The sequence below is a fragment of the Trachemys scripta genome, chromosome 12, assembly GCF_013100865.1.
Source record: "Trachemys scripta elegans isolate TJP31775 chromosome 12, CAS_Tse_1.0, whole genome shotgun sequence".
NCBI classification, from domain to species: Eukaryota; Metazoa; Chordata; order Testudines; family Emydidae; genus Trachemys; species Trachemys scripta.
Window position 1 is genome coordinate 1,189,289 of NC_048309.1, and position 27,063 is coordinate 1,216,351.

The 27,063-nt window shown below is 47.4% G+C and overlaps 1 protein-coding gene and 1 long non-coding RNA gene across 2 annotated transcripts in view; both read left to right on the top strand.

Moving 5' to 3' along the window:
• Positions 1-7,278: 7,278 nt before the first annotated feature.
• LOC117885325 lies at positions 7,279-11,349 on the top strand. The gene is made up of 3 exons (XR_004647788.1): positions 7,279-7,394; positions 7,577-7,682; positions 8,060-11,349. It is a non-coding gene; the product is annotated as an uncharacterized LOC117885325 (long non-coding RNA).
• Positions 11,350-13,760: 2,411 nt separating this feature from the next.
• The window catches only part of CTNNBL1 (catenin beta like 1), a 92,698-nt gene continuing 79,395 nt past the window's right edge, over positions 13,761-27,063 (top strand). Inside the window, exon 1 of the mRNA XM_034787124.1 lies at positions 13,761-13,918. Coding sequence (XP_034643015.1) covers positions 13,889-13,918 — 30 coding nt within the window. The 5' untranslated portion in view covers positions 13,761-13,888. The remainder of the gene's footprint in view (positions 13,919-27,063) is intronic.

Sequence of the window (27,063 nt, forward strand, 5' to 3'; positions counted from 1 at the left end):
AACCAGTTTATTTGAGCATAAGCTTTTGTGGGATAAAACCCACTTCCTCGGATGCATGCAGTGGAAGATACAGTAGGAAGATATATATACACAGAGGACATGAAAAAATGGGTGTTGCCATACCAACTCTAAGGAGAATAGTCAGTTAAGGTGGGCTATTATCAGCAGGAGAAAAAAAACGTTTGTAGTGATAACCAGGATGGCCCATTTCCAACAGTTGACAAGAAGGTGTGAGTAACTATAGGGGAAAAATTAGCATGGGGAAATAGGTTTTATTTTGTGTAATGACCCATCCACTCCCAGTCTTTATTCAAGCCTAATTTAATGGTGTCCAGTTTGCAAATTAATTCCAATTCTGCAGTTTCTCGTTGGAGTCTGGTTTTGAAGTTTTGTTGTTGGAGTATTACAACTTTGAGGTCTGTAATCGAGTGACCAGGGAGGTTGAAGTGTTCTCCGACTGGTTTTTGAATGTTATAATTCTTGATGTCTGATTTGTGTCCATTTATTCTTTTGCATAGAGACTGTCTGGTTTGGACAGTCTAGTGTAGACCAGACCGTAGCAGTCTAATTCCCATTGACTTTCAGTGAGATTTAGGCTCCTAAGTGTCTTAGGACTTGTCCACAGCTAGAACGCAACAGTGCGCTGCTGTAGTGCTTCAGTGTAGACACTGCCTATGCCGATAAGCGGGATCTCCCATCAGCACAGGTACTCCACCTCCCCAAGAGGCGATAGTGAGCGCTGTCTGCATGGGGACTTAGGTCAGCTTCACTGATGAACTCAGGGTGTGGATTTTTCACACCCCGACCTACATAATTAAACCGACTTCGTGTAAACCAGGTCTTAGTTAATTTTGGAAATGGGACTTGGACTCCTAAATCACTGATGCTTTTGCAGATTGGACCCAAAGGCCCGTGTGCTCAGGCAGGGTCCTGGCCTCTCCACCCTCTGTGGCAGGATTCTCAGAGCTGGGTCGTGCGCCGTGTCCCCCAAAGCCAGATCAGGCTCCGGCCAGACTGGGGTAGCAGCTTTCAAGGCCCAGTCAGCCCTGCCTAGAGGATTAAGGAACATGCCCTTCACTGTTTTTCTCCTTCCCTTTTTGTGGCATCACATGCAATAACAGAGGGTTTGTTCTCTCCCGTAATGAGGGCCTTGCAGTGGTATCACCTCACAGCTCTATTAGCAATTATAAAAGAGGGAAAAAATGAAACCCTCTCTCTGCAGAGCCCCGTATGGCAGTTCTGGGGGTGAACTCCGGAAAGGTTACAGCGTATTTGCATTTTACCCTTCAGTAATTTCAACACTTACGGGTGCAATTAAGAGGCGAGTCTGGAGTTATGAAGCTATCAGTGCGCAGAGACCTGAATACTAACAAACTCCAATATGCATTTGCCTTCCTGGGCCGCCTGATTTATCAGTGATAAAACTGCAATAATGCCAGCAGATTTCCATCGGCCGCTGTAATGGGGCTTGACTACATTAAATGCACATTTTTTAACTTGTCTGATAGCCCAGCCTCCTAAAAGACATTTAAGTGATGGGTTTAGTGCTCATTATGGATAGGCCATTGATAGCCACAGAGAGAAAGACTCGTCTGTTATTTTAATAGAACTGCAAACCCGAGACTCCTCCGAGGCCACTAAGTGCGTCCCTGTAGCCCAGCTGTGAGAAGCAGGGATTACCCTGTAGTCTGCTTGCCTTGCTCGTCCCAATGCGTGCTCCATACCGTTCTGCCAGCAGACCCCGTCCCGGCCTGGAGGGATGCCTCTCCTTTCCCCAGTGCCCGAGAGGCTGGGTTTCCAAAGGCCTGCCTGTAGCCGGCATTTACCGGATGACTCACATTTGATCTTCCAAAACCAAATTCTCCTCTGGGAAAGCCCCAGGATGTGTGCTGGGCCAAGGGCAGGAGCACGGGGTCGGGGCAGAAAAGGGACAACAACCTCCTCTTCACATGCAGGGCTCTGTAAGCCTCCTGTCCCTGCGGGCCTGGCAGGGCAGAGGCTGGGAGAACCAGTCAGCCCCGAGCCGCTTGAGAGAAGCTGCTCTTTTCTAGTGCCCTGGCCCTGAGGTGCTGGCTCTGGCTGGGCCTGGGGGGACCAGCAGTTTGGGTTTGCAGTGGTTGTATGGATGTTTCCTTTGGTTTCTCTCTATGCAGCTTATCCAGCCTAGGGCCTGGTTCTCTGCTTGGTTACGGTAGTGAGTCCAGAGCATCTTCGTCTACAAGCAGAGAGAGACTCTGGCTTTACCTGGCGTCGCTGAGCGCCGGATTCGGCTGGCTGTGCTTCGCTCTCAGACTGTCGGTGAGTTTGTGCTGCCCTCCAGGTTGGCCTCTCACCCCCAGAACCAGCCGCCCTGAACTGTGGGGAAGCTCAGCCCAGCCTGGGATGTCGTGACTTGGGACCATCCCAAGTTCTGAGATCAAATGAACCCTAAAAGCTCAAAGCGAAGCTCAAATGGGGTGAGTTTCATCTGGTTTTGCACCCAGCCCTTGGGAAACTGCTGGTTCCAGTGGGAAGTGGGGAACCGAGTCCAGGTTGGATCACTTTGTCACTGGGCTCACGACGCTAACAAACCGTCCAGTGCACCTGGGCAGAGTGTCAAGTCTGTAAGGAAGCCCCGAGCTAGGGGTGTCTCCCAGGGATTGGGATTTTACACCAGTAGTTCACTTGGCTCTAGTCAGACCCTGATGCTCTTCTATGCACAGGAGGTGGGGCAGGGCTGGAAGTAGTCAGACCCCCTAGAAACCCACTCCCCTTTCGGACAGGCAGTAGGGTCGGATACAACTGAGATAAGGGCCTGGGTGGTTTAGACCTGGTCATACCACAGGAGGAGGGGCTGGGAGCTGCCACCGTAACAACCGTCATGTTGGAAGGGTTTGCTTTGGCTTCTACAGCCATTGTGCACGCTTCGCTTTGGACCAGCCTGTGCCCAAAAGAAGTGGATGTGGCAGGTGCAGCAGAGGTGCCCAGGGAGGGCTAGAAGAGTGGCTGGCGGGGGGAAGGGGAAGGGGAGGTTGGGTTCTGCACGGCAGGTTATAGGTGTAGGTGAAACCCCAAAGCCGTGGTGGAAGGCGGAGACAGAGACAGTTTGTGCTGCTGCGTTTTCAGCTCGTGTTCCTAGTAATGGCCTCTGACTTGGGGGTGGCTTGGTGCGTGGGGGAAGAGGTGGGCTGCTGGGATTAGATCCTCAAACCCCCCGATTCAGGTGTGGCCCCTTTAGCCAGCAAAGGAGCCAGCCAAATCTCATGGCATCTGGGCTCTGACCCCGGCTATTCCGCTCTTTCTTCTTGCGCCTGAGCGTAAACTCTCTTGCCGGTGCTGGGTTTTCAGCCAGGAGGGTGCTGGTCCTTTAAGTTTCCTCACAAATTAATTGGATACTTTTGAGCTCAGTCTCATGATTTCTTCTTTTTTTTTTTTCTGCAGCAATTTGGTCTGAGATTTCTTTCTTTCCCTCTATTATCCACTCTGATTAACTCAACTGCACCTGTCAGCTTTTATTCCATGGAGCGGGGAGTAGCTTGCAGAAACCTGTTAAAATGCATGAGTTTGATCACATTCACTCTTTCGTGGCCAGCCATGCTGAACTATAAGGAGGAACGGGATGGAGCTGACAGGGAGAATGCAGCTGCTGGCTCCTACCCAAAGGCAGAGCACTTTCTGGCTAGCAAATAATTCCCCGGCTTGCCAGGAGGTTCAGAGGAAGTCAGTTATAGCGACCTGGCCAAAGAGCTCAGGGCCCACGTAGGAACCTGTCGGAGAGGGCAGGTTTCCAAAGGCGTTGAGTTGCTGGTCCTCAGTGACTCCTGCTTTCCCTGGCCTCTGGCCGGGATATGACTATTGTTCCTAGATGGAACTGAGCTGGGACGTTGCAGCTTTTAGGCCCCAAGGACTCCCAGCCATGGGGGCAACATAACATCCACTGGTGGCCTTGATCTGGGAAGGTCTCCACCCCGTGTCTAGAACTGCCCGACCCCTTTGCTGGCAGTCTCGGCACAGCGACCAAGGAGGGAATAAGCTGCCTTTCCTCCCTAAAAGTCAGGGCTCAGGACGCAGAGGGGCTAATGGGAATGGAGCCAGCCCAGATTTGCAGGCGAGCAGAGGGTTTTGTTTGTAGCTGATGCCCCCGAGCCAGCCAAGCCAACACCTGTCACCAGCGGTAAATTCACTCTTACAGAGACAGCAGCAGGCCCAAGGGGCTGGGCTGTGAACCTTGATTCAGTCGCGCCAGCCTTTAGGCAGGTGTGATCTCTCGCAGATGGGGCTGGCGTAGTTTGAGAGCAGTTCAGGGGAGGTCGGACACAAGAAGTTAACTCCCTTCTCAGCCCCATGGAAGCCAGGCCCAGGGGGATGTCCAGGGTAGGACTGCACGGGGCTCAGTGCAGGACTGAATTCCCTTCTGCCTATGGTAGAAGCTGCTCCCTGGGGTTAGGAGAGTCCCTGGGAGCAGAACCTCTCCCATCTGTGAGAGTCACCCCCAAAGGCAGCCCCTGGGCAGCGGGACATCTGTATGGGGCACTACTGCACTGAGGCTGGGGTGTTGCCTGGGGCCTGGTGGCTCTGTTCCTGTGGGGACGGTGGTGGATGAGATCCAGGAGTGACTGAAGTGTGGGGCAGGTGGCAGTGACAGGGGAGTCAGGCCAGCAGTCCCTGTCCACTGCTCTCAGGGTTCCCGGGAGGAGGGAGAGTTCAGGGCGGGCGCAGCAGAACGGAGCATGTTGGTTGTGGCCTAAGTGACTTCGAATTTTGGGTGCCCAGTTGGAGAATCCAAAGCAGCTTGCACTGGGCACTGGCCAACAGGCAAAATGAGTGGCCACTTTCAAACGTTTTGGCCTAAAAGTGCCCTTCAGTGAAAGGGCCAGTTAGCATGGTGCAGGGGTCGAAAGGGGACTGGGGAGGCAGGGCTCCTGTCTCCTATTCCTGCCTGGCTAGAGGTATGCCAGCCACTCAGCTTCTCAGCCTGCTTGTTCCTCTCCAAAACAGGGACACTAATGCCTGCACCTCCCTCTGGGAGAGGCTGTTGGGAGCCTTGATTGACTCCTGTTTGCAAAGTGATTTGAGATTCTCTGTGGAAGAGAGTGCAGCAGGATGGCATCAGGGGGGCTGTGTGTGTGCACAGAGACCATCTTGCTGGAAACTGGATTTTTCTCCACTGTGCAGCACTTCTCACTCAAGAAAAATTGTGTATGTTGCTTTTGCCTGGTCGGAAAAACATACTGAGAGCGCTTCTGAAGCAGACAGAGACCTAGCGGGAGAGAGACACTCCCCAGCCCAGCCCCCCCTCCCGCCCCACTGCCGCACTCCATCAAAACATTTCTTAGTTGCTGCAGATTTACTGCTTTGCAAATGCTAATTTTACATTCCAATTATAACTTGTTCCCTTTTTCTCATTTTAATAAAAACGAACGCATCCGGAAACATTACCGCACCCGGGAAAGAGCAAGATCTGACATAATTCAAAAGTGGCTTCAATCAGGCTGTTTTCCTAATGGTTTGTCATATCAACCCACAACTCCCTGCAATCCCCCTTTACTCCCAACCCCCTGAGGCATCATTTACATTTCTTAATAACCCCTTATTAATATTCATGATGTGGGGAGGGTAATAACGGCTGAGTGCACACCACTAATTCAATTTCAGTGAGCTCAGTGTGTTTAGTTAATCACCGGGGGACCTGGGTTACTCAGTACAATTATTTATTCGGAATTAGATCTTGAGGCATCTGGATTGAAAAGTGAACTAGGAATAAAATTTAAAAAGGGATTCTCCTCCTCTGTGCATTCATCTTTTTGTGGCTCCCGCCCGGGGCGTCCCCTCGCCCCCTGCCAGCAGTGTGATGCACCTCCCTGTGGGGCAGCAGAGCTGAAGAGAAAAACGGTTGGTTTTTTAGCGGTGCTTCTGTTGCACTGATGGGAAATCATCATGATCGCGGTTTGTTTGTTTTTTCCTTTTAAGAAATTGTTCCAAAGCAGGGGCCATCTCTGAACCACCAGCCTCTCTGTGTCGCATGGGACGGCCCCGAGCACGATCCGCCCTCGCAGTCTTGGGCCTTAGGGTCTGCTTCAGGGAAGGAAGCTGAGTGGTGGTTCCCGCTCTAGCTTCGCTGCAGCAACCAGCCTTTGGCCCTGAAGTGGGTGCGGCTCCCCTGGGAGTCAGGAGCCCAGGCAGTAGCTTGTGTGTGTCTGATCCTGCCACCCAGGAATGGGGCTGTCTCTGCACCTCTAACCCACACCATTTCCTCTCTCATCTAGAGCTCTGACTGGCTGGGAAATGCCTGTGCTCGCCTGTCCTGTTTCCATCCCCCCTCCCTCTCGCTGGCTCATTCTCATTAATAATGGATCCAGCTGCCTCCTCTTGTAATCTTCACAATCTGGCTCAGACATGGCTGAATCCCCTTCTCCGGGCACATTCCTCCCAGTGGAAGGGGATGGCTTTGAAAGCACCCCCTCCACTCCGCCTACTTTGTGCTGACAGCTGCTTGGGGACGGGTGTTTACTGTGCCTGTCTCACGCCTTGGACTCTGTTGTCCCTTAATGGTAATTTTCCTTTTTTCTCCCTCTATCCATTGCAAAAACGCAGCTGCTGAGCATTGCCAGGGGAAGGGGGAATGAGGAATATCAGGGAATAGAGGCAGTGGATAGCTCCGAGGCTGCTACCAACACAAGTCCAACCCTTTGGCTCTCTGCTCCCATGTCAGTCTAATCACTAGACGGCACTTCCGCTCCCCGTATACAACAGCTGCACTAACGCGCACAGGCGTCTGAGAGCTGCTGCGTACAACCGAAATGAAAGCGAGAACTCGGCAGAGGGAGAGGAAATGATAAATAATTTAAACATAAAAGGGAATAGAAAACGTCTGTCAAACACTCCTCACTTTCAGTGACTCTTTCTAGTGTCCTGGTGGAACAATTTACATGGAAAATGTCCTGCTGGCAGTTTAATGGCTACACGGTGTCTCCTTGGGTGTGGTGCACTGCCAACGCTTCCCCTGGGTTTTCGGGACTGTATTTGTTATTGCTGTTAACTCACTGTCAGTGTTATGGCAGCAGCTAGAGGCCCCAGCTGAGACTAGGGAGCGCACTGTGCCAGGCGCTGCATGACCACTAGTGAGAGCCACAATCTAAGCAGACAGCAGGTGGGAGGGGAGACAGAGGCCCAGAGAGGGGAAGTGACTTTCCCAAGGTCACGCAGCAAGTCAGTGGCAGAGCCAGGAATAGAAGTCAGTTCTTCTGACTCCCAGCCCAGGGCCCTCCCCAGAGTCACTGCTGCTCTCTTCCAGTGCAAGCCCTGCTCGGACTCAGTGGCCAAGGTATCACTGCATGTGCTGACCTAGATCGTCTTCTGCTACTAGAGGAATGACAGTGTCCCTAGAACGGGGAGGAAGCGACATCTGACAGTGGGTAAGTGAAAGAGAGCCTCAAAGGTATCTCAGCGCTGATTGACAGCAGCGTGCAGACAGCCCAGTGGTGCAGCTTTGTTCTGAACTGTTTGGACTTGGTAGCATATTGCACTCACTTTGCACAGGGTGAATGACAATGTGAGGGGCAGGGCAGGGAGAATCAGTCCCGTATATCTATTGCAGACGCTGCATTTCTGCACCGCCTCCGGGAGGAGCCCGCACTGTCCCAGTGCTGCCGGAGGAAGCAACAAGAGCTCAGTGATTCACAGAGAACCTTATTCAGTAAAAGGTTAGTGCAAAAAGACAGAACAAAGGGTGTGTCTACACTGCAGTTCGACCCCCGCGGCTGGCCTGTGCCAGCTGTCTGGAGCTCGCTGGGCTGTTTAATTGGTGTGGCCCTTCGGGCTCTGGCTGCAGCCCAGCCTCTAGGACCCTGCGAGGTCTCGTGCAGTCCTCAGCCTGGCCCTATAGTGCTGAAGTGAGGGGGGAGGAGTGTCTGCAGGGGAGTCTTTGGGACCAGATGTTTCAAGGCAGAGCGCAGCAAAAGCCAACCACAGTTTTGGCAAGCTGTGAAAGACGCCAAGCCTGCAGCCGCTACGCTGAATGGTCTGCTCTGGGTTTATGGGTACCAGGATGAAGCCTTTCCCCTTCACTTCTGCCTCCCAGAGCTGCAGTCTTGACACTCCTGATGTGTTGTCAGAGGCCCTGCTCAGCTGATTGCTTATAATGTCTGAGATGATGGAAACGGGGATGCAACAGCTGAGAGAATGGGCTGGAGACGCTTGTCATAACTTTATCTGTGGGAAGCTCTTGTCGGCTGGGTGATGGACGACCGAAAGTCGGGGCTGAATGCACGTCCCAGCTCGGCTTCGTTCGCTTGCTGAGCTACTGTGCAGGTGATAAATGAGTTTGTGGGAAGAGCCCTGGGGGGGAGGGAGGAGATTCCAGGGGAGTAGTGCGAGTCGCCAGCACCTTTCCGTGTTTCCTTGGTAGCCGTGGGATGTCCTAACGTAAGTAAGTGACATTCGCTGGTGGAATAGGCAGAACAGCCATTGCATGTTGGGGCTCCCCTCACCCCCACAAGGCTCACTGTCCCACTGTCTGCTGGCTGGCTGGGACAGCCCGGCCTGCCACGAAGGCTGCAATCTTTGGGTGCAGTCCTGGCCCCACTGAGGTCATGGCAAAACTCCCATTGACTTCCATGGGGGCCACTGCGTCGCCCCTCGAGTCTTCATCTCTGCAGACCTGCCTGTAAACTTGCACAAGGAAAGCAAGTGAGGGGCGGGCTCAGCCTAGTCCCCGGCCGGCAGGGTGTGTGTCTGCTTTGCAAAACGCCTGGCACCGTCTGACACTATTCCTGCTCTCTGGCCAGAGAAGAGCCAGCGCTGGACCAGCAGGCAGGTCCCTTGTACGGCTGAGGAGCTCTGAGCTTGCCATGCGCCTGCTCGCAGGCGCTGTCCGGTTTATGCTGCTGCTGTAACAGCAGCGCTGTTCAGTCTCTCACCTCCAAGAGAACTCATCGTAGTTCCTTTCATTCCTTCCCCAGGGGAGACCTTGGAGCCTGAATGGCAGGAGCTGTTTTTCATCCCTCTGGCTCGGGCCCTGTTTGTGTGCCCCTGACTCTGCTGTTTAGCTGCTGGTGACAAATCAAAGCCCTCGCCCTGCAAGCTGCTCCACATGGGCACGGAGCTCTGCCTGTGGGAGCCGCTTGCAGGATCAGGGGTTGGTGCCAGGGCGGGGCTGGGAGGTGTATGAATGCCGAGTCCCTGGAGAGACTTGGCATTTCCCTCTGTCTGGGGAAGCAGCTTCTCTGTGCAAGCAAACCACACCCATCCCCCACGGAGAGACATTGTTTTAGGCTATGCAGAGAGCTCCTGACTCGCTGCGTTTTCAGGGGTAGACAGCAGAGGCCCTGCTCCCCCAAGCCTTTAGTTGAATTGTACTTGGCATTTCTACCACACCTTTCAGCTGAGGATTTCAAAGCGCTTCCATACAGGTGGGTACATAGCATTATCTCCATTTTACAGATGAGGAAATCTGATGCTCAGAGAGGTTAGGTGATATGCCACACAGGAAACCAGTGAGAGGTAGGAATAGAACCCAGGTCTCCTGGTTCCCAGTCCTCTGGTTTAACTACTAGACACTCTGCCTTTCTTCCAGCAGCTGACCTACTTGTTACAGAAGTGGGGCCACTATAATTTCTGGAGTAACCCCATTGTCTTTAGGGGATTTGTACCAAGGATGGATTGGTCCATGGTTGTGCTCCTTTGGACGCTCTCAGTCATGAGCCCATGAATCAACACTCCTTCCCTCAAGCATGAAAAATGCTTCTACTTCTCAGTGCATTTGGCTGCTCTCTGCTGGCATCCAGACCAGGCTCCAGTTCTGATCCCAGGACCAAGGGCACATTGCTTCCTCCAGCCCTACATTCCCCTGGCGTTTCTTTTTACTCCGTTTTGTTTCTGTATTTGTTTTTAATTTGATATTTTGTCCCCATGCTCCAGCTCCCTTTATTGGATAAAAACACTGCGTTATTGAATCCTGCCCTGCGGCAGCTGGGACAGAATTCAGTTTTGCAGACAGCAATAAGGTTGTTTTGGAGCCTTATTTGGCCAGGCAGAGTGTGAGATGGGAACATGTCCAAGAGCGGCTCTGGTAACTGATGACAGTTGCTTCACTGACACTTGCATTGTCCTGTGCATCATGGTTTCACCCTCTGCCTTCCCAGCACACTTCAGAGATCTTAGTATTAGGGAACCAATGGCAAGACAATAAAAGCAAAAGCAAGGAAGCCCCCTGGTTATTTTGAAAAGCTGATGGGAGACGAGCAGAATCTCTCGGCGACAGAGGGTCTACAAAGAGGTGGGGTTTGAGCCCCCCAAAAAGCCTGGGTCCTAATCCAGTCTCTGAGACTGACTCCTGCTGTGGCCTCCCTTTTCTTCTTCAGTTTCCCAATCTGTAAAATCAGAATGATGCTACTTACCCACCTTTCTTTCAGGGGTTTCTGCAAGGATGAAATAGTGTCTGTAAGGTACTTGGGAGCTGGCAAGCGCTGTCTAAATGCAAACAATTAGTAGAGCTGCTATTTGCAGTTTATGAATTAGTAACAACCTCTCTCTGCCTCACTTTCCCCACCTGCAAGATGGGCATAGGAAGGCTCGGAGTCTGCAAAGATTTACCCATGTGCTGGACTTCACACACTTCCCCTTAATGTCCAAGCGTGTAAGTCTCTGCAGGATATGGGTCAATACTTACCTAATTAAATCTCACAGCCCCTCTGTAAGGTAATCTCTGTGTGTAAACCACGGTGAGATCTTTGGGTGAACTATATGCCCAAAGTATTATTACACAGTGAAAGGAAAAACATCATTTTAGGCAGATAATATCATTCAACAGGAACAAAAGCAACAAAAGAGGAGACAAGGGAAGTTAGAGCAACAAAACATAATGGCACTTTGAATACAAAAGTGAATGTTGTCTGAGGTTCGTACGTATGCCAGGTTTATGCTCCTGTCTGTACACTGAGGGTCGGCTCTTACCTCTTTATGTACTTTATTTTGCAACTCTGTATGTCTTATTTATTAGCATCACTTGTCAAGCTTTCCAATAACTGTATCATGCTCACAAGTATATGTCAATACTCATAGAATGACTGTGTTTTGCCTTCACAGCTGGAGAATTATCTGAATACTCAATAAAAGAAAGGCAGAGGATCCAATAATTATCCTTTACTTGTCTCTTCTTTAGAGTGCAGATTTGTTGAGTTAATTTTGTCGTGACTGCTATCTCCTAGACTTTATTGAAACAACAGGGGATGCTAGGGGCTTCTTTCTTGGAAAATGTTATATATATTTTTAATTTCATGACTGTCCTTAGAGTAGACACCTGCTGAGATAACTGTAATAGCTACTGTGTTATGCTACAAAAGATTTTTACCTCAAAGCTGATTTTTAAAGAACAGCTAAAATATATTTGATAAGATTTTGGACAGTTTGGCTCTCTGTCGTCATCATTCCTTTTTTTAAAAGTCAACAAATGCTGCTAGTCATTGCTTCATATTCAGCTGAAAAGCAAAACTGACTGTCTGTCATGTCCTCGGTAACCAGTGGGATTTGACACATCTCCTCCATGCAGATGTTGATCTGTTTTCTGCACCAGAATGGTAGCTCTGCGGCAGACTTGCTGGGTACCCTCCGGCAAGTCTGCGAAGGCCTGATTGTCGCCAGAGCTACATCTCCACAGCCCTTTTTGAATTCAGGTGGGGTGGGGGATGCGCAGCACTGCTGACCATCGGGGTGGATTCACAAAAGGATTTAGCTGCCTAAATCCAACTTTGGACACGACTGATACTCCCAAAACCACCGCTTGGCCGCCTCCCAACTCCACTCCTGAGCACTTGCAAAGTCACCTAAGTGCTAAGGTCACCGAGATGCTCAGCACCCTGGCCGGATTCTCACGCTGGGCATTCCTCCACCTCTCTTGTCTGAGCTGCTACCGTTGCTCGGAGTTCGCCTGCCCTGTGCAAAAAGCAGATGGGGGTAAGCCCGTTGGGACATTCTCTGGGGAGGAGGGAGTTCAATTCCTGCTCTAACCGAGGCAGGCTGAGGAATCAAACCTGGTTCTTCCCCATCCCAAGGGAGGGGCCTGACCACCAGACTACTGGCAAGGCTGGGGTGGGGCTTATGCAATCTCTCCTGCTGACGTGTTGGATAAATAGCTAAATATTCATTGGAGCTGGGACTCGAGCCTGAGTCTCCCCTGAGAATACCCTGATCACGGGGCTATAGAGTGTCCATCTCTCACCCACCCCCCCCACTTCTCTCTCAATGAATGTTTAATTCTTTACACAAAATGGACCAGATCCAGCAGGCAATCTCGAGAGACCCAATGGCCTGGTGGTCAGGGCACTCCCCAGAGCTGTAAGGGTGTGTCTACACTGGATTAAACACCTGTGGCTGGCCCATGCCAGCTGACTAAGGCTAAGGGGCTGTTTAATGCAGTGTACATGTGCAGGCTTGTGTTCAAGCTGGGGCTCTAGCCAGGATGCTGCGAGATGGGAGGGTCCCAGAGCTCAGCCTGGAGCCCAGGCCAGAAGGTCTACACCACAGTTAAACAGCCCCTTAGCCTGCGCCCTGTGACTGCGAGTCAGCTGGCATGGGCCACCCGCGGGTGTCTAATTGCAGCGAAAACATACCACAAGAGACCTAGTTCAAATCCTCCACCAAATCAGGCAGAACAAGTGTCCCAGATTCCTTGGTGAGTTCCCTGACCATTGGCTACTGGCTCCCTGCACAGGAATGGGCTGACTCCAGAGGAGGGTTTGTGGCTGGGAATCTCAAGACGAAAGAGGCGCCTCCCTCCAGCCTGTCAGTCAGGTGCCCAATGCCCGGATCAATGGCAGTTAGGTGCCAAATACCCCTGTGAACATGGGCCCTGGGCCTGGCGCATTGGCCCTGCATTTCACCCCGGCTGGCTTTGGCAGTTCCTCGTTCAGCCTGCTGGTTTCCATGAATCCGTTTCTTAGGTGCCCACCTCTTCCCACGCCTATCAAGGGGAGCCTGGGTGCCCACCTCGGGGCTATGAGTGTCACAGGGCTGCCGGGCGCTGCAGCACCGAAATCCCCGTGAGAATCTAGTCCCAGGCCCACGCCCTGGCTCTGCCCCCTCTAACAGTGGCCGCGCCGTACTGCCCGTACTCGGGGGAGAACACACTGGGCAAGCTGGGAGCTGAGCGGGCACCAGGCGGAAGCTGAGTCAGAAATGGCTCAGGGGCCAGGCCCCGGATTAATTATTAGCACGTGTTGTGGGGAGGGGTGCAAAGGGCTAGCTCGCCCCCCCCCCCCAACAGGGCAACCTGCAGCAGGGTGAAGCAGGACGCTGCTAACACAGCCCAGCCCTGCCCTGCACGGCCCCGCCCCAGTGCCCCACCTGCCCCGCATGGCCCCGCCCCAGTGCCCCACTTGCCCCCCTCTGCCCAGCATGGCCCCCCCCAGTGCCCCACCTGCCCCCCTCTGCCCCACCTACCCAGCACAGCCCCACCCCAGTGCCCCACCTGCCCCCCTCTGCCCAGCACGGCCCCGCCCCAGTGCCTCACCTGCCCCCTCTCTGCCCAGCATGGCCCCGCCCCAGTGCCCCACCTGCCCAGCACGGCCCCGCCCCAGTGCCCCACCTGCCCAGCACGGCCACGCCCCTCAGCCCCACCCCCTCTGCCCAGCACGGCCCCGCCCCCTCTGCCCAGCACGGCCCCGCCCCTCGACCGCGCGCCAACCCCCCCACGCGCCTCCGAGCGTCCGGGAGTGTTGCGTTTGAGGGCACGTGACTCGCGCTCCAGCAGGCTTCACAGCAGTGTGGCGCCCCCCTCCGTCGCGCTTTACGGCAGCGCGGCTCCCGCTTGCCCCTAGGGGGAGCCGCTTTTTTTTTGCGCCGCGCTTTACGGCAGCGTGTTGTCCATCCCTCGGGTTTTGCGGCAGTTGGCGGGTGCCGCTGCGCGGGGGTCATGGACGTGGGTGAGCTGCTCAGCTACCAGGTGAGGGGCGGCCGGCGGGCGGGGCCGGCTCCTTCCCCCTCCGGGGGCGCTCCGGCCTCACAGGGGCCCGGGGGGCCCAACGCCTGTCCCTGCCCCCCCCGAGTGCCGGAGCCTGTGCGGGGGGCGGGTGTGTGACCCCCGCGTGCGGGGGGAGGGGAGGGGCTCCGCCTGCAGCCTGCTCGGGGCGGGGGCTGGCAGGGCCCGTGGGAGATCCCCCCCCCCAGGGCCCCGTTCTGCCCTTGTGCCACGGGGGGGGCAGTGGTGGGGGGCCGGGGGCCGCTAGCAGCAGGAGACTCCGGTGCAGTGACACCGGCTCGGAGTTAGCAAAGGGACAGGCCGGGCGAGGACGTGGCTCGTGCGAGGACGTGGCCCGTGGCCTCGCCAAGCGTGAGAGTGGGCCACGCTCACGTCTGTGTAACTGCGCCGGATGTGGGGCCACCCCGGCGTGCCCCGGCTCAACGGGCCGGCTACCGCCTGCCTGCGACTTTGACCCAACACTGACCTTACGAAGAGCTGTCAAGTGCAACTGTTGGAAATGGACGGAGGGGTTTGGTATCGAAGGTTTATCGTAGAACGTTTGAGGGTGGCGTGTGCTTTTGGTTTGTTCCCCAAGCAAAATGATCTTTCTTTTCAGCAGAAAGCAATGTAAAAATCTTTGCCACCAATTTGTCTTAAATCGCGACTTATCTTGCTGGCTGTCCAGGGAGGGCCAGTAGTCAGTCCTTAAGAGACATTCCCATTGGTAGTGGCAAACTAGTGAAGTTCTTGGATCCACAAATTGGCCTTCCCTCCCTCCCATACATAGAGTTTGTAATGTCTTGGGATGAAAGGACCATGGGACCTATGTAGATCTTTCCACCTGCCTGTCATTGTCATACGTCTTGCATACCTTTCTATTAACTGTCTAATGTTTATTTGTGTGTCCCCATAGGGCAGTGTCAGTCTGTGCCTTTGGTCTGTAATGGGACACTGTTAGGTCACTTTAGGCAGAAAACTTACAAGACCAATGGCAATGTCTTCACACTTTTCTGAAATTGTTTTTAATCACAATCTGTCTAAAAATTTTTTTTCTGTAGTGTTTCTCCTCAAATATTGTAGCAGGAAAGTGAAATTGACAAGTCTATTTTTGTTATTCCAGCTGAATGAAATGCAAAAAGTAAATGTCAACATTAATGGTGAAAAGAACATACGATTTCTAAAATCCTTCATTTCTAATATGATGTGGTGCAGTTTGTGACACAGGAGATGTTTGTTTTTTAAAAGACTTAATCTGATAATCCTACTGACTATTCTTAGTAATAAAATTTCCCTCATAACCTTGGTATCAGGTCTTTTCTTATGTATAGTTTGAGAACTTTTGGTTCTTAGTCTACTATATTATTCTCTTGAATAGTGTTCATCTACCTTCTCATAGCCCTCAACTTTAGAAATGGATGTGTTGGAGGTGTCTACTCTCTCTTCCAACAAATATGAATAAAATTTCCTAATACTGTGTCTGTGGTCCCTGGCATTCCATGCTGCTTTCTTGTGGGTGTCTTCTAATTCCTGAAATATGGCACCTCAAGCTTTACCCAGAAGGTTGGGTGACCTCTGCAACATATTGGTACTCTGCTGACATCTCCAATTGTTCTTGTTTTCTTAACTGTTGAAAATGTGGCTTTAGATTGTCCTAAATCCTTTTCCTGAATAGAGCCTATGCTCATTTCACAGCCGTCTTCATTACTATCAGCCATTATGTTGCACAAGTCACTTTTGAGTGTATTTTATCCAGATCCTTTTAAATCCAGTTTACCTCCTCTTGAGTAGTATATATTATTTCATGAAGTTTGTTCTCTTGTTAGCCTACAACCATAATAGCCTTATCAGAGAATGTTTGAACTTTTTCTTGTCAGATGTAGCAAACCACTTATTTCCCCTGACCGCAGTGAGCCCGGAATACTGTCCTGTGGGCAACTGAATGAAACTTGTATGGTGATTTATAATGTTGGGATCCCTCTTCAGGCATTTACACACACATGCTACTAAGGACTTCGAGATTCATTCTTGAACAAACTAGTTCTTTGCCTAATAGTTCAGTACAGTATGAAACCAAAAACTCTTTCATGTATTAGCCAACATATACGTAAGTATAAAACTCCAATTTAAAAGATGTTCAGGTAGATTATTTCTGCAGTCCTTAGAACTTTCTGGAAGTGGGATTTGTTATAACCTTAGGATATCTCCCTCTAGGGGAGAGAGCACTTGTGAATATGCTCTGTTTACTTGCCTGTGACAGAGGCAGCCCATTAGTTAGGGTGTGTTGTTTAAATTTCTGCAGTACCGTTATGAGGTGGAGAGGAAAAACTTCCATTGACTTTAGGTAGTTTCTGTGTAGTTGAAGTTATGAATATTGGCTCTATACTGTCTGTATTTCAAACTTATGCTATGCTTCTGGGTAACATCCCAGACAAGTTGGTGTTAGCTCTGCCTAGCCTGCTTGATGGCCCATTAAGGACCATCAGCTATACAATTGACCCATTCAGAGAAGGCAGCTACGCCTTGTAACTCAGCAAAGTATGCAGGAACTTGCCCATGTGACTCCAGACTCTGGACAAATTTTGCTGAAATTTTCCACAGTAAGGACAAAGAGGTGTTCTTACACCTGGAAAAGACTATAAAAGTCTGATGCCTCATCTTCATCTGGTCTTCAATCCTGCTTCTTACCTCTGGAGGGACTTTGCTACAAATGGAAGCTTTAGACAAAGGACAGATGACCCATCCCAGCTGTGGATGTTCCAGAGACTTGCTGTTTATTCCATCACTACTACAAGCCCGAACCAAGAACTTTGCCATTACTGTATGTAATTGATTTCATTTAACCAATTCTAGCTCTCATCTCTATCTTTTTCCTTTTATGAATAAACCTTTAGATTTTGGATTCTAAAGGATTGGCAACAGCGTGATTTGTGGGTAAGATCTGATTTGTATATTGACCTGGGTCTGGGGCTTGATCCTTTGGGATCAGGAGAACCTTTTTTCTTTTACTGGGGTATTGGTTTTCATAACCATTTGTCCCCATAATGAGTGTCACTGGTGGTGATACTGGGAAACTGGAGTGTCTAAGGGAATTGCTTGTGTGACTTGTGGTTAGCCAGTGGGGTGAGACCAAAGTCCTCTTTGTCTGGCTGGTTTGGTTTGCCTTAGAGGTGGAAAAACCCCAGCCTTGGGCTGTGACTGCCCTGCTTTAAGCAATTTGTCCTGAACTGGCATGCTCAGTTGTGTCCCACCAGAACCAGCATCGTTACAACTTGCTCTTTCTGCATCTCCGATCTTCCCTGTTTCCAATCCCCTTCCTATCCATCCAGCCATCTGTCTGTGCTGACTGTCAGTACTAATCTTGCTGCTATTGATATGAGATCCTTTCCCTCTGTTGCTCTTGTATCTCTCCATCTTACCAACTTTCCATCCAATTTCCAATCCCAAGTGAAAACATTCATTTCTCACTGGTTTCTACTTTCTCATTTTTCTCAGGCTCTGTTATTTATTTCTAAGTATTTTGTGGCGCAATTTGTTTGTATGTAAGATGTAATAAAATACAAAGTTGCATTGTATTTCATTCAGTTCGCTTGTTTCAGCAGCTCTTCTGGAAAGGACGATTTATTCCTCACATTTTTCTTGTTTCAAAATGAAAGATAGGTCCCTGTTTGATTCTATTCTACTCTGGAGGGGAGGGCTTGCTCACATCTACTTGGAAATATTTGATATCATCTCTGATTTCTCTAAACCTTTTGAATTCCTATTTCCCAGGGAAATGATCTTTCTACTACAGGGCTATGGATAATTTTTGAAGGACAACATAACTGTATTGTTGGGAGGCAGTGGATGAAGAAATTCTCTCTTCCTCTCCGTTCTCATGGATTTGGCTGCTGGTCTTGCCACTCAACCTGTTCTCTACTTGTGGATACTTATAATAATTTTTCTTTTTTTTTTTAATCTTGCAGCTTTCAGTCAAAACTGGGTTGGGGGTTAAGGGAGTGATGCTTCCATTATTGGACTGGTAGCTGAAACATAGAATTCTTTGTGGGGGTCAACAAGCATGTGGACAAGGGGGATCCAGTGGATATCTTGTATTTAGTTTTTCAGAAAGCCTTTGACAAGGTCCCTCACCAAAGGCTCTTACGCAAAGTAAGCTGTCATGGGATAAGAGGGAAGGTCCTCTCATGGATCGGTAACTGGTTAAAAGATAGGAAACAAAAGGTAGGAATAAATGGTCAGCTCTCAGAATGGAGAGAGGTAAATAGTGGTGTCCCCCAGGGGTCTGTACTGGGATCAGTCCTATTCAACATATTCATAAATGATCTGGAAAAAGGGGTAAACAGTGAGGTGGCAAAATTTGCAGATGATACAAAACTACTCAAGGTAGTAAGTCCCAGGCAGACTGCGAAGAGCTACAAAAGGATCTCACAAAACTGGGTGATTGGGCGACAAAATGGCAGATAAAATTCATTGTTGATAAATGCAAAGTAATGCACACTGGGAAACATAATCCCAACTACTCGTATAAAACGATGGGGTCTAAATTAGCTGTTACCACTCAAGAAAGAGATCTTGGAGTCATTGTGGATAGTTCTCTGAAAACATCCACTCAATGTGCCGTGGCAGTCAAAAAAGCGAATAGAATGTTGGGAATCATTAAGAAAGGGATAGACAGCAAGACAGACAATATCATATTGCCTCTATACAAATCCATGTTATGCCCACATCTTGAATATCTTGCGTGCAGATATGGTCTCAAAAAAGAGAGATTGGACTTGGAAAAGGTTCAGAAAAGGGCAACAAAAATTATTCGGGGTATGGAACGGCTGCCATATGAGGAGAGATTAATAAGACTGGGACTTTTCAGCTTGGAAAGAGACGACTAAGGGGGGATATGATAGAGGTCTATAAAATCATGACTGGTGTGGAGAAAGCAAATAACGAAGTGTTATTTACTCTTTCTGATAACACAAGAACTAGGAGTCACCAAATGAAATTAATAGCCAGCAGGTTTAAAACAAACAGAAGAAAGTATTTTTTCACACAACGCACAGTCAACCTATGGAACTTCTTGCCAGAGGGTGTTGTAGGGTGACCAGATGTCCCAATTTTATAGGGACAGTCCCGATTTTGGGGTCTTTTTCTTATATAGGCTCCTATTACCCCCAACCCCCTGTCCCGATTTTTCACACTTGATGTCTGGTCACCCGTGTTGTGAAGGCCAAGACTATAACAGAGTTCAAAAAAGAACTAGAAAAATTCATGGAGGAGAGGTCCATCAATGGCTATTAGCCAGGATGGGCAGGAATGGTGTTCCTAGCCTCTGTTTGCCAGAAGCTGGGAATGGGCGACAAGGAATGTATCACTTGATTCCCTGTTCTCTTCCTTCCCTCTGGGGCACCTGGCATGGGCCACTGTTGGAAGACAGGACACTGGGCTAGATGGACCTTTGGTCTGACCCAGTATGGCTGTTCTTATGTTTTTATAGAACAGAAGCTGGAAAGGATCAAAGTCCACCGATTCTCACCCCTGCAAGCAAAGGAAATAGATTTAGTGGGATAAACCATCTTGATAATATTGGATAATCCCTGCTCCAGCGGTGCCTCCTAGTACATGATTATTGAGGGTATCTGCACTTTTTCTCCACCAGACAAAAAGCCACATAATTAAAATCCTGTTCTATTGTGGCCATTCTGCAAAGTCCCTTGGTCTTCTCTGCTTTCCCCATCACAAACCATAATAATTGCTTTCCTTATATTGTTTCAGATTTCTCCTCTCTGAACAGTTAATATGTGTCCCTACTTAATCAAGAAGCTGTGCTCCCTCAGTGCCAAATTTGGCTTGGAAGATTTCAGACGGTATGCCTCTAATTCTGCACCAAGTGCTGGTCAAAATGGAAAAAGGAATCTCTTGCAGCAGAGAATACAATTAAACTGACTCCAGCACCTGGTTGTTGATACAGAGCTCAGGAATCCATAAACTTTATGCACTGCTGCTGCAAAACAGTTGCAGATGGTCTAAACCGATGATTAAATATTGCTGCTGTTTTGCCCAGAAATGCTGTGCCCATACCCTCTGTGTCTGGTTTCCAATTACAGTGGTAATTAAGGGGGCAGAGCCAACTCCAGTTATTTCCAGACATCTCTTTCAGTTGTCTCTGGTGGGGAGAAGGGGAGATGCAGATTTCACTGCTGTATGTAGAAATTACAAACCGCTTTGGTTTTAGATAGGCTGTGTTTGTGAAATTAAAGGAAGTAGTGAAAGCAGGAATCAATGTAAAGCTTGGCTGCACAGGCTGGGGTTATGTTCTTCAACTGTAGCTCTGGTTAAATTTGCTAAGCTTGGCTCACAGTGGGATCTGTCTCAATTAGTGCAGGTGCATGATGGTGTACAGATAACTTGCCATACATTTGCTGTGTAATGAATGCAGGTGAAGCTGAAGACAATTAGTGCAGCTTGAGAGGCAGTGGACTTGGTGAATATTTACAACCTTATTAACCCAGTGTATCTCCTGCAACTGATAACCTGTTCCCAGTAACTTCAACTCTGGTCATTCCCTCTGGTTGAAAGTCCGTAGCACCAGCCATCATATGCTGGTTAGAATGCTTGCAAGGTTCCTCATTGCCCAGTTCATCAGGAATGAATGCCCTGAAGCTAAGATAATGAACTTGAAACATGATCCTGAACTCTGCCTTTCCATGTGCAGCCTCCCTCCCCTCCTATAGACTGGAAAGCTTGTAAAAGGCCCAGGAGAAACAAACCAGAGCAAAATAATACAAAACTGAAATAAGCATCACTTCCCATCCTGTCTTATGACTTGCTTGCCTATGTGAAGTGAGTTGCTGGTTCTCATATGCATGTCTAATGATTGTATCTAAGTCTCACAAAAACCACTGTAACAGGCTTCCATTTTGCAGTCTCAAGGTATATCTACACTTCAATTAAAAATCCATGCGTGGCCCGTGCAAGCTAAATCAGGCTCTGGCTAAGGGGCTGTTTAATTGTGGTGTAGACATGTGGGCTTGGGCTGCAGCCCAATCTCTGAGACCTTTCCACCTTGTAGGGTCCCAGAGCCTGGGCTCCAGTCTGAGCCCAAATGTCTACACAGCAATTGAATATCCCCTTAGCCTGAGTCAGCTGGCATTGGCCAGCCATGAGTGTCTAATTGCAATAGACCTACCTTCAGAAGAGAGGCCAAAGATTGAATTGACCACTGGCTTCTGGTCTTATGCTGAATGACCCAACTTTTGATGAGCGAGTCAGCAGGAGGTTCAGAATAACATATTTGAATTCAGTTATTTTGGGACACAGTTCAGATCTCACATTTCGAGAGATGATTCTTTTGGGAGCTTTCAGATTGCTCTGCTGAGCACAAAGGGCGTTGTTCTCCTTTCAGGCTTTGATAACATGCAAGATGGAAAAGTATTGGGAAGTGCGCAGCTGACTATGTGGATGGGTCTTGGCAGTGCTAGAAGTTCCTTTAAACCTGTTCTTGCCAGTGCATGTTCTGCCACTGTCTGTGCACATTTGCCTTGGTTATTAACTTGAGCTTGATGGTAGAGATGGGTTTCTTACAGCAAGATTGTGGTGTCTGTTAAAGGCTAGCCTTCTAGTTTTTGGCAGCTGTTTGTGGTATAGTCTTTCAGTAACTGGCATATCTTCATTCATCTCTGAATCACTCCCCAGCATGAAACAAAGGCAGACAACTGCAGGACTTATTGGATGTGGTCTGATCAATTTTTATCCCCTTTCCATGCAAATATTTACCAGGGGTCATCACCTTAATTTTTTTCCTGCTCTTACTGGCCAGTGTCAATCTGCGGTGGGGAAAAAATCTTCAGATTTTTATGACTTCACAACTTTTTCCTTTTTGTGCCCTTAAGCAGTAGCAAGCTGCCTTTTATGACTTTTGCACCCAGTGCAGGAAAGGGGAGAGGAAAGGAGTTAAAGGAGAATTAAGACTTAAACTACATCCATGTGGCTGAAGTGCACAGGTTCCCTTCCCTATGTATTCGCTGGCTTGTGTGACTTGCAGCTCTGGGGAAGTATTTGTGAATTTTTCTTATACTTGGTTGTTTAGGTTTTTTTAATATTTAGATTTCACATTACCTAAAATTGCTCATCTCTTTTGAGTTATGGCAATGAGAAAGTGAGATTGATAGCAGGCTGGTTTAACACAAGTGTTACAAACAGGATTAAGAGGTTGTTGGAAAGAGATGGCTGGAGTTTTGGGACTCGTTTTCAGAAGTCATTCTAAATTGACAACTAATGGATAGTCTTTCTTGATGGCTCTTTCGAGCTGGTTGCAAGTTGCTGAGATTTGCGCACAAAGGGAACTCTATCCCTTATTTCTGAGCTCCATAGTAACAAAGTCACTCTGCCTCTGCATCATGCAAAGCAGGTATATTTGTATTATTAAAATAAGTAAGTTAGGCATGTTTCTTTAAATCTTCCTGATTCGTTGAGGAAGCAGCCAGGGCTCAAAACGTGTTCCTTGAGTTAGGACTTCCCTACACATGAGGGTTAATCTGGAAAGAGGTAGGATGTAAATTTAAAGCGGATTAACTATTCCAGACTAAGGGTACGTCTATACTTACCTCCGGGTCCGGCGGTAAGCAATCGATCTTCTGGGATGGATTTATCACGTCTTGTCTGGACGCGATAAATCGATCCCGGATTGATCTCGGAAGTGCTCGCCGTCGACGCCGGTACTCCTGCTCCGCGAGAGGAGTACGCGGAGTCAACGGGGGAGCCTGTCTGCCGTGTGTGGACCTGCGGAAAGTTCGAACTAAGATACTTCGACTTCAGCTACATTATTCACGTAGCTGAAGTTGCGTATCTTAGTTTGAAGTGGGGGGTTAGTGTGGACCAGCCCTAACAAATTACACCTAAAATAACTATAACTGAAAGAGAGTAGGGAAAAACAAAGACTTTCTCTCATCAGTTTACTTACGTTTTGCATTTGACAGCATTTTGTGAATATAAATTTCACCCTCCCACCCCGTAGAGTCAGATGGTTCTTCCTTTTCATATGTCTGGGTCTGTCACACAGGAACAGGGAGCAGACAAACATATATTTTTTTAAAACAAGAAAATGTGATATTGAAACCACATCATCTGCAAGGAGACTCAAGCAGTTGAACCAAAAACTACTTCAGTTTTTTTAAAGTATACTTGAAGATGATGAATGTTTTTTAAATACCAGCATGCTGTTCTTCAGCTGTAAGGGGCACGAATGCTTTCTACAAGAGTTTTTTTTTTTTTTTTTTTTTTTTTAAAAAGATGATGGGAGAATTGTGACCCTGTTGGTTTTATTTATAAGAGAGCAGGAGACTAGTTATCAACCCAAGTGGGTACTGTCAGGGTGGATTGATTTAAGTCTAAATGATTTAAATCAAAGTTATTTTAAATCTCTGTTGTTTAATCGTGATTTAAATTAAATTAGCAAGCAGGAAAACTTAATTTAAAAAATCGATTTTAATCTTGTTTTGTGTTTATATTTTTTAGTTATTTTCCTAAAGAAAAGTTGATTCTTATTGGTTGGTAACCATTACAACATGTTGATTTGCAACTAAATATAGTCTTTATGTTAAATTTGGTCATTCTTTTGGCTAACCAGGAGGATATGCTGTATTTCTATACATTTATTTAAACATTGATATAGCTATTTATTCAGATTCTTAATTTTTCCTTTTTTATTGTTGTTATATAATGATGAAATGATTTCTTATTTACTAGATTTTTTTTTTAATTTGTGATTTGTATCAAGCTCTCTTTGGATGGAAACTGGAATTTAATTAAAGTGCACAAAACCATTTTAAAATTATTTTTCATTAGTCAGAACTACTTTATGTGCTGTGTATATATAAGAAAAAGGTTTATTGAAACATGTTTTGCATTTAAAACTAATTGATTTAATAAACAAAGGAAGTAACATCTGTAATTAATAAACTGAACTGATAGTTTCTGATCACCATGCCCTTCAAGACAGTAGACCTAGTAGATCTCATCCTCTCAGACCTCATTTTTATTCAGACACTGGAAGAGGAAATAAAGCATCCTGTTTTTTTTTTTCCAACTCCTGATTGGTTCCTCAACTTAAATGAACTAGTCATTGATCTGAACTAGTTGAATAAACTGAAATGAAGAGTATATTCTCTCTGCATCTGCAGAAGAGACTGTTGCTATCAAAAGTTGGTTTAACCCTTCAACAAACTCTGGTTCCTACTGCTTAGCTGGTGACCTTCCACTGGTTCAGTGGTTTGACTTTCTTTAAAATTTCAGCAGTAAATGTACTGCCTGAAAATTATTTTCATTTAATGTAAATGATTTTAATATATTACAGTTTAGGGCTTAATATAGCTTGTCATAATTTCAAATTTAATTGTAAATCAGTTTATTTTAGAAAGAAAAATGTGTTTACAAAATCTGATTTTAAATACAGAAATCTTTTTTTTTAATTTAAAAATCATACATTTGTATCCATCCAGGTATCTGTAAGTGTAAAGTACAATTTAATTTTATGCAGTGGTGGTGTATCCTTGTCAGTCCCAGGATATTAGAGAGACCAGGTGGTTGAGGTAATGTTTTTTATTGGACCAACTTCTGTTGGTGGAAGAGACAAACTTTCAAGCTTATACAGATCTCTTCTTCAGGTCTGGGAAATGCACTCAGCGTGCCCCTTGAAATATGTATTAACTTCTCATACTAAACAGTCTGTTCTGCCTTGTATTTAACTGTGACTCTCGGAGTACGTGTCCCAGACCTTAAGAAGAGCTCCGTGTAAGCTCGAAAGCCTGTCTCTCTCACCAACAGAAGTTGGTCCAATTAAAGAAATTAGCTCACCTACCTTGTCAACTTAATTTTAGATTGTTAGCTCTCTGGGGCAGGAAATGTCATTTACTGCATGTTTGTACAGTGCCTAGCGCAATGGGGCTTTGACTTGATTGACGCCTCAAGGCACTACAGCAATATAAATAGTAAATCATTTCCATATTGTTGAATACTTAAGTTCTCCTGTAGTTCCCTGTGTTAGAATTAGAAGGTGTTTCTTGAGTAGTTGACATCACAGAGTAGAACTATGAAAATGAGCACAGCTGGAACTGGGCATATGGAAATGTTGTAGGCTCTTCAAAACATACGTTATTTACAGGCTTGCTGGCACCCGCAAGGCTCACTACTCTGTGTTGTATAAGACTGATGTGAAATGTTCTGCTGCCTCCCACACATTCTGCCGTAAGCATTTAAAAATGTTTTTAAAAAGCCACGTAATTTTGAGAAAAACTTTTAAGATGATGTTGAGTATGTGCTATGGGAGCAGAGTTAAGGTTGTTTGGGTACCTTAACTCTCTCTTTATACTTCTAAATGAACAGAAATCCAGACATTTTATCTTAACCTTGAATTTATTGGATTGTTCATTATGCGTGTTTGATAAGTGCAATATTCTTGTAAAGTTTTCTTTCCTTTATTTTTTATGATCCTTTAAACCTTAACTCCTGCTTAACAAGGTTTGTCTGAGAATTCAATTACATTCTGTTGCAAATGTGTTGGTAGCATTAATAATTACACTCCAGGCATTTTCATAATTTGTCATAATAACTCGGTTACTGCATATTAGAGAACACCCCCCTCCTCCCCAAAAAAGATAGTATAATTGAGGTCGAAATAGCTTGTAAATGCTGATGATCTAGATTGCATGCTCAGAGGAACTGGAGTTGGTTTCATGGTGCAGTTTTAATTTAGAATTCGTTCTGGTGATGTAGCCTCTTACTATGGTACATTAGTTTGCATCCAGCAACCCATTTGCCCTTCATTACAGCTACGGTCTCATTGCTTTTTAATTTAAAAAATAAGAGGGAGAGAGAAATGAGAACCTGGAGTCTAGGTTGGAAAGTGTCTGGATACACAGGGAACATCCAAGGAAAATGCTGGATTTTTCTTTAACTCTTTCATGGCTTTTGTAGCACTAATTCAGTTCTATGTTTCCAGTGGAAATCGTTTTAGAGGAAAGTTTGGGATGACTTGAGCTGTTTCTCCTGATAGTTTTTGGGTTTGAACTGTGGGCGGCAGGAGGTTGGAGTCAGTAGAACATCCTTGTCTCTGGAAATCCCTATTTGTGGAACAGGAGCATGGTCTGCCTTTCAGTGCAGCATGGAAGGCATATGGGTTTACCAGTACTTTTCCCTGAGAGGGTGTTAGCTGGAAAAACATTTTATGCATCTGAAGAAGTGAGGTTTTTACCCATGAAAGCTTATGCCCAAATAAATCTGTTAGTCTTTAAGGTGCCACCGGACTCCTTGTTATTTTTATTTTTGTTTTAGACAAAAGTGTCCCTAATTGGTAGGGGAGTGTTTAAATTACTGGCTGCTGCAAACAATACATCGTTTCAAAGTTGACCTGTGGGGTGTTCTAAGTTGTTAATGTGCCCAGAAGGCATGTAAGGAGCACGCTTTTTAGAAATAAATAGCATTTTTCAGTCCAAAGGACCCTGAAGTGTTTTTCAGTATATACAGACATTACTGCACCAGGCATTGAAATACAGCCATTTCTGGAATGGGCCTCAGCAGGCGCTTAAGAGTGCGCAGTAGACCTGCACAAGACACATGCTACTGGCTTGGGATAAGAAGCGAAGAAGCAAACTATATTCAGTTGAAACAGCAGGGAAAATGTAGGCAGACAGAATATAGTTAACCAAGTTTGAATGAATCTGGCAAGAGACTGGGGCTTAGCACTCATATTCTTACCAGAAGTGCCAAGCCATGTCTCATGATTCTATGCGCACAGGACCTTAATTGTAAGTCTCCTTCTAAAGATGGCATCTTCAACAGCCCAGTGCCCCCAGCTATGCCGCTTTTATGTCCATTAAAAAATGACGTTGAGCGTGCTGTCCCCTTTGCACATTGCACATGGTCCCAACTTCCAGGCTCTTCTGCATAATGTGGACAGCCAAGTTTTCAGTTGCCTGTCTTTCATTTAATTAAAAAAAAGTTTCAGAGTAGCAGCCATGTTAGTCTGTATCCTTAAAAAGAACAGGAGTACTTGTGGCACCTTAGAGACTAACAAATTTATTAGAGCATAAGCTTTCGTGGACTACAGCCCACTTCTTCGGATGCATACAGAGATCCGAAGA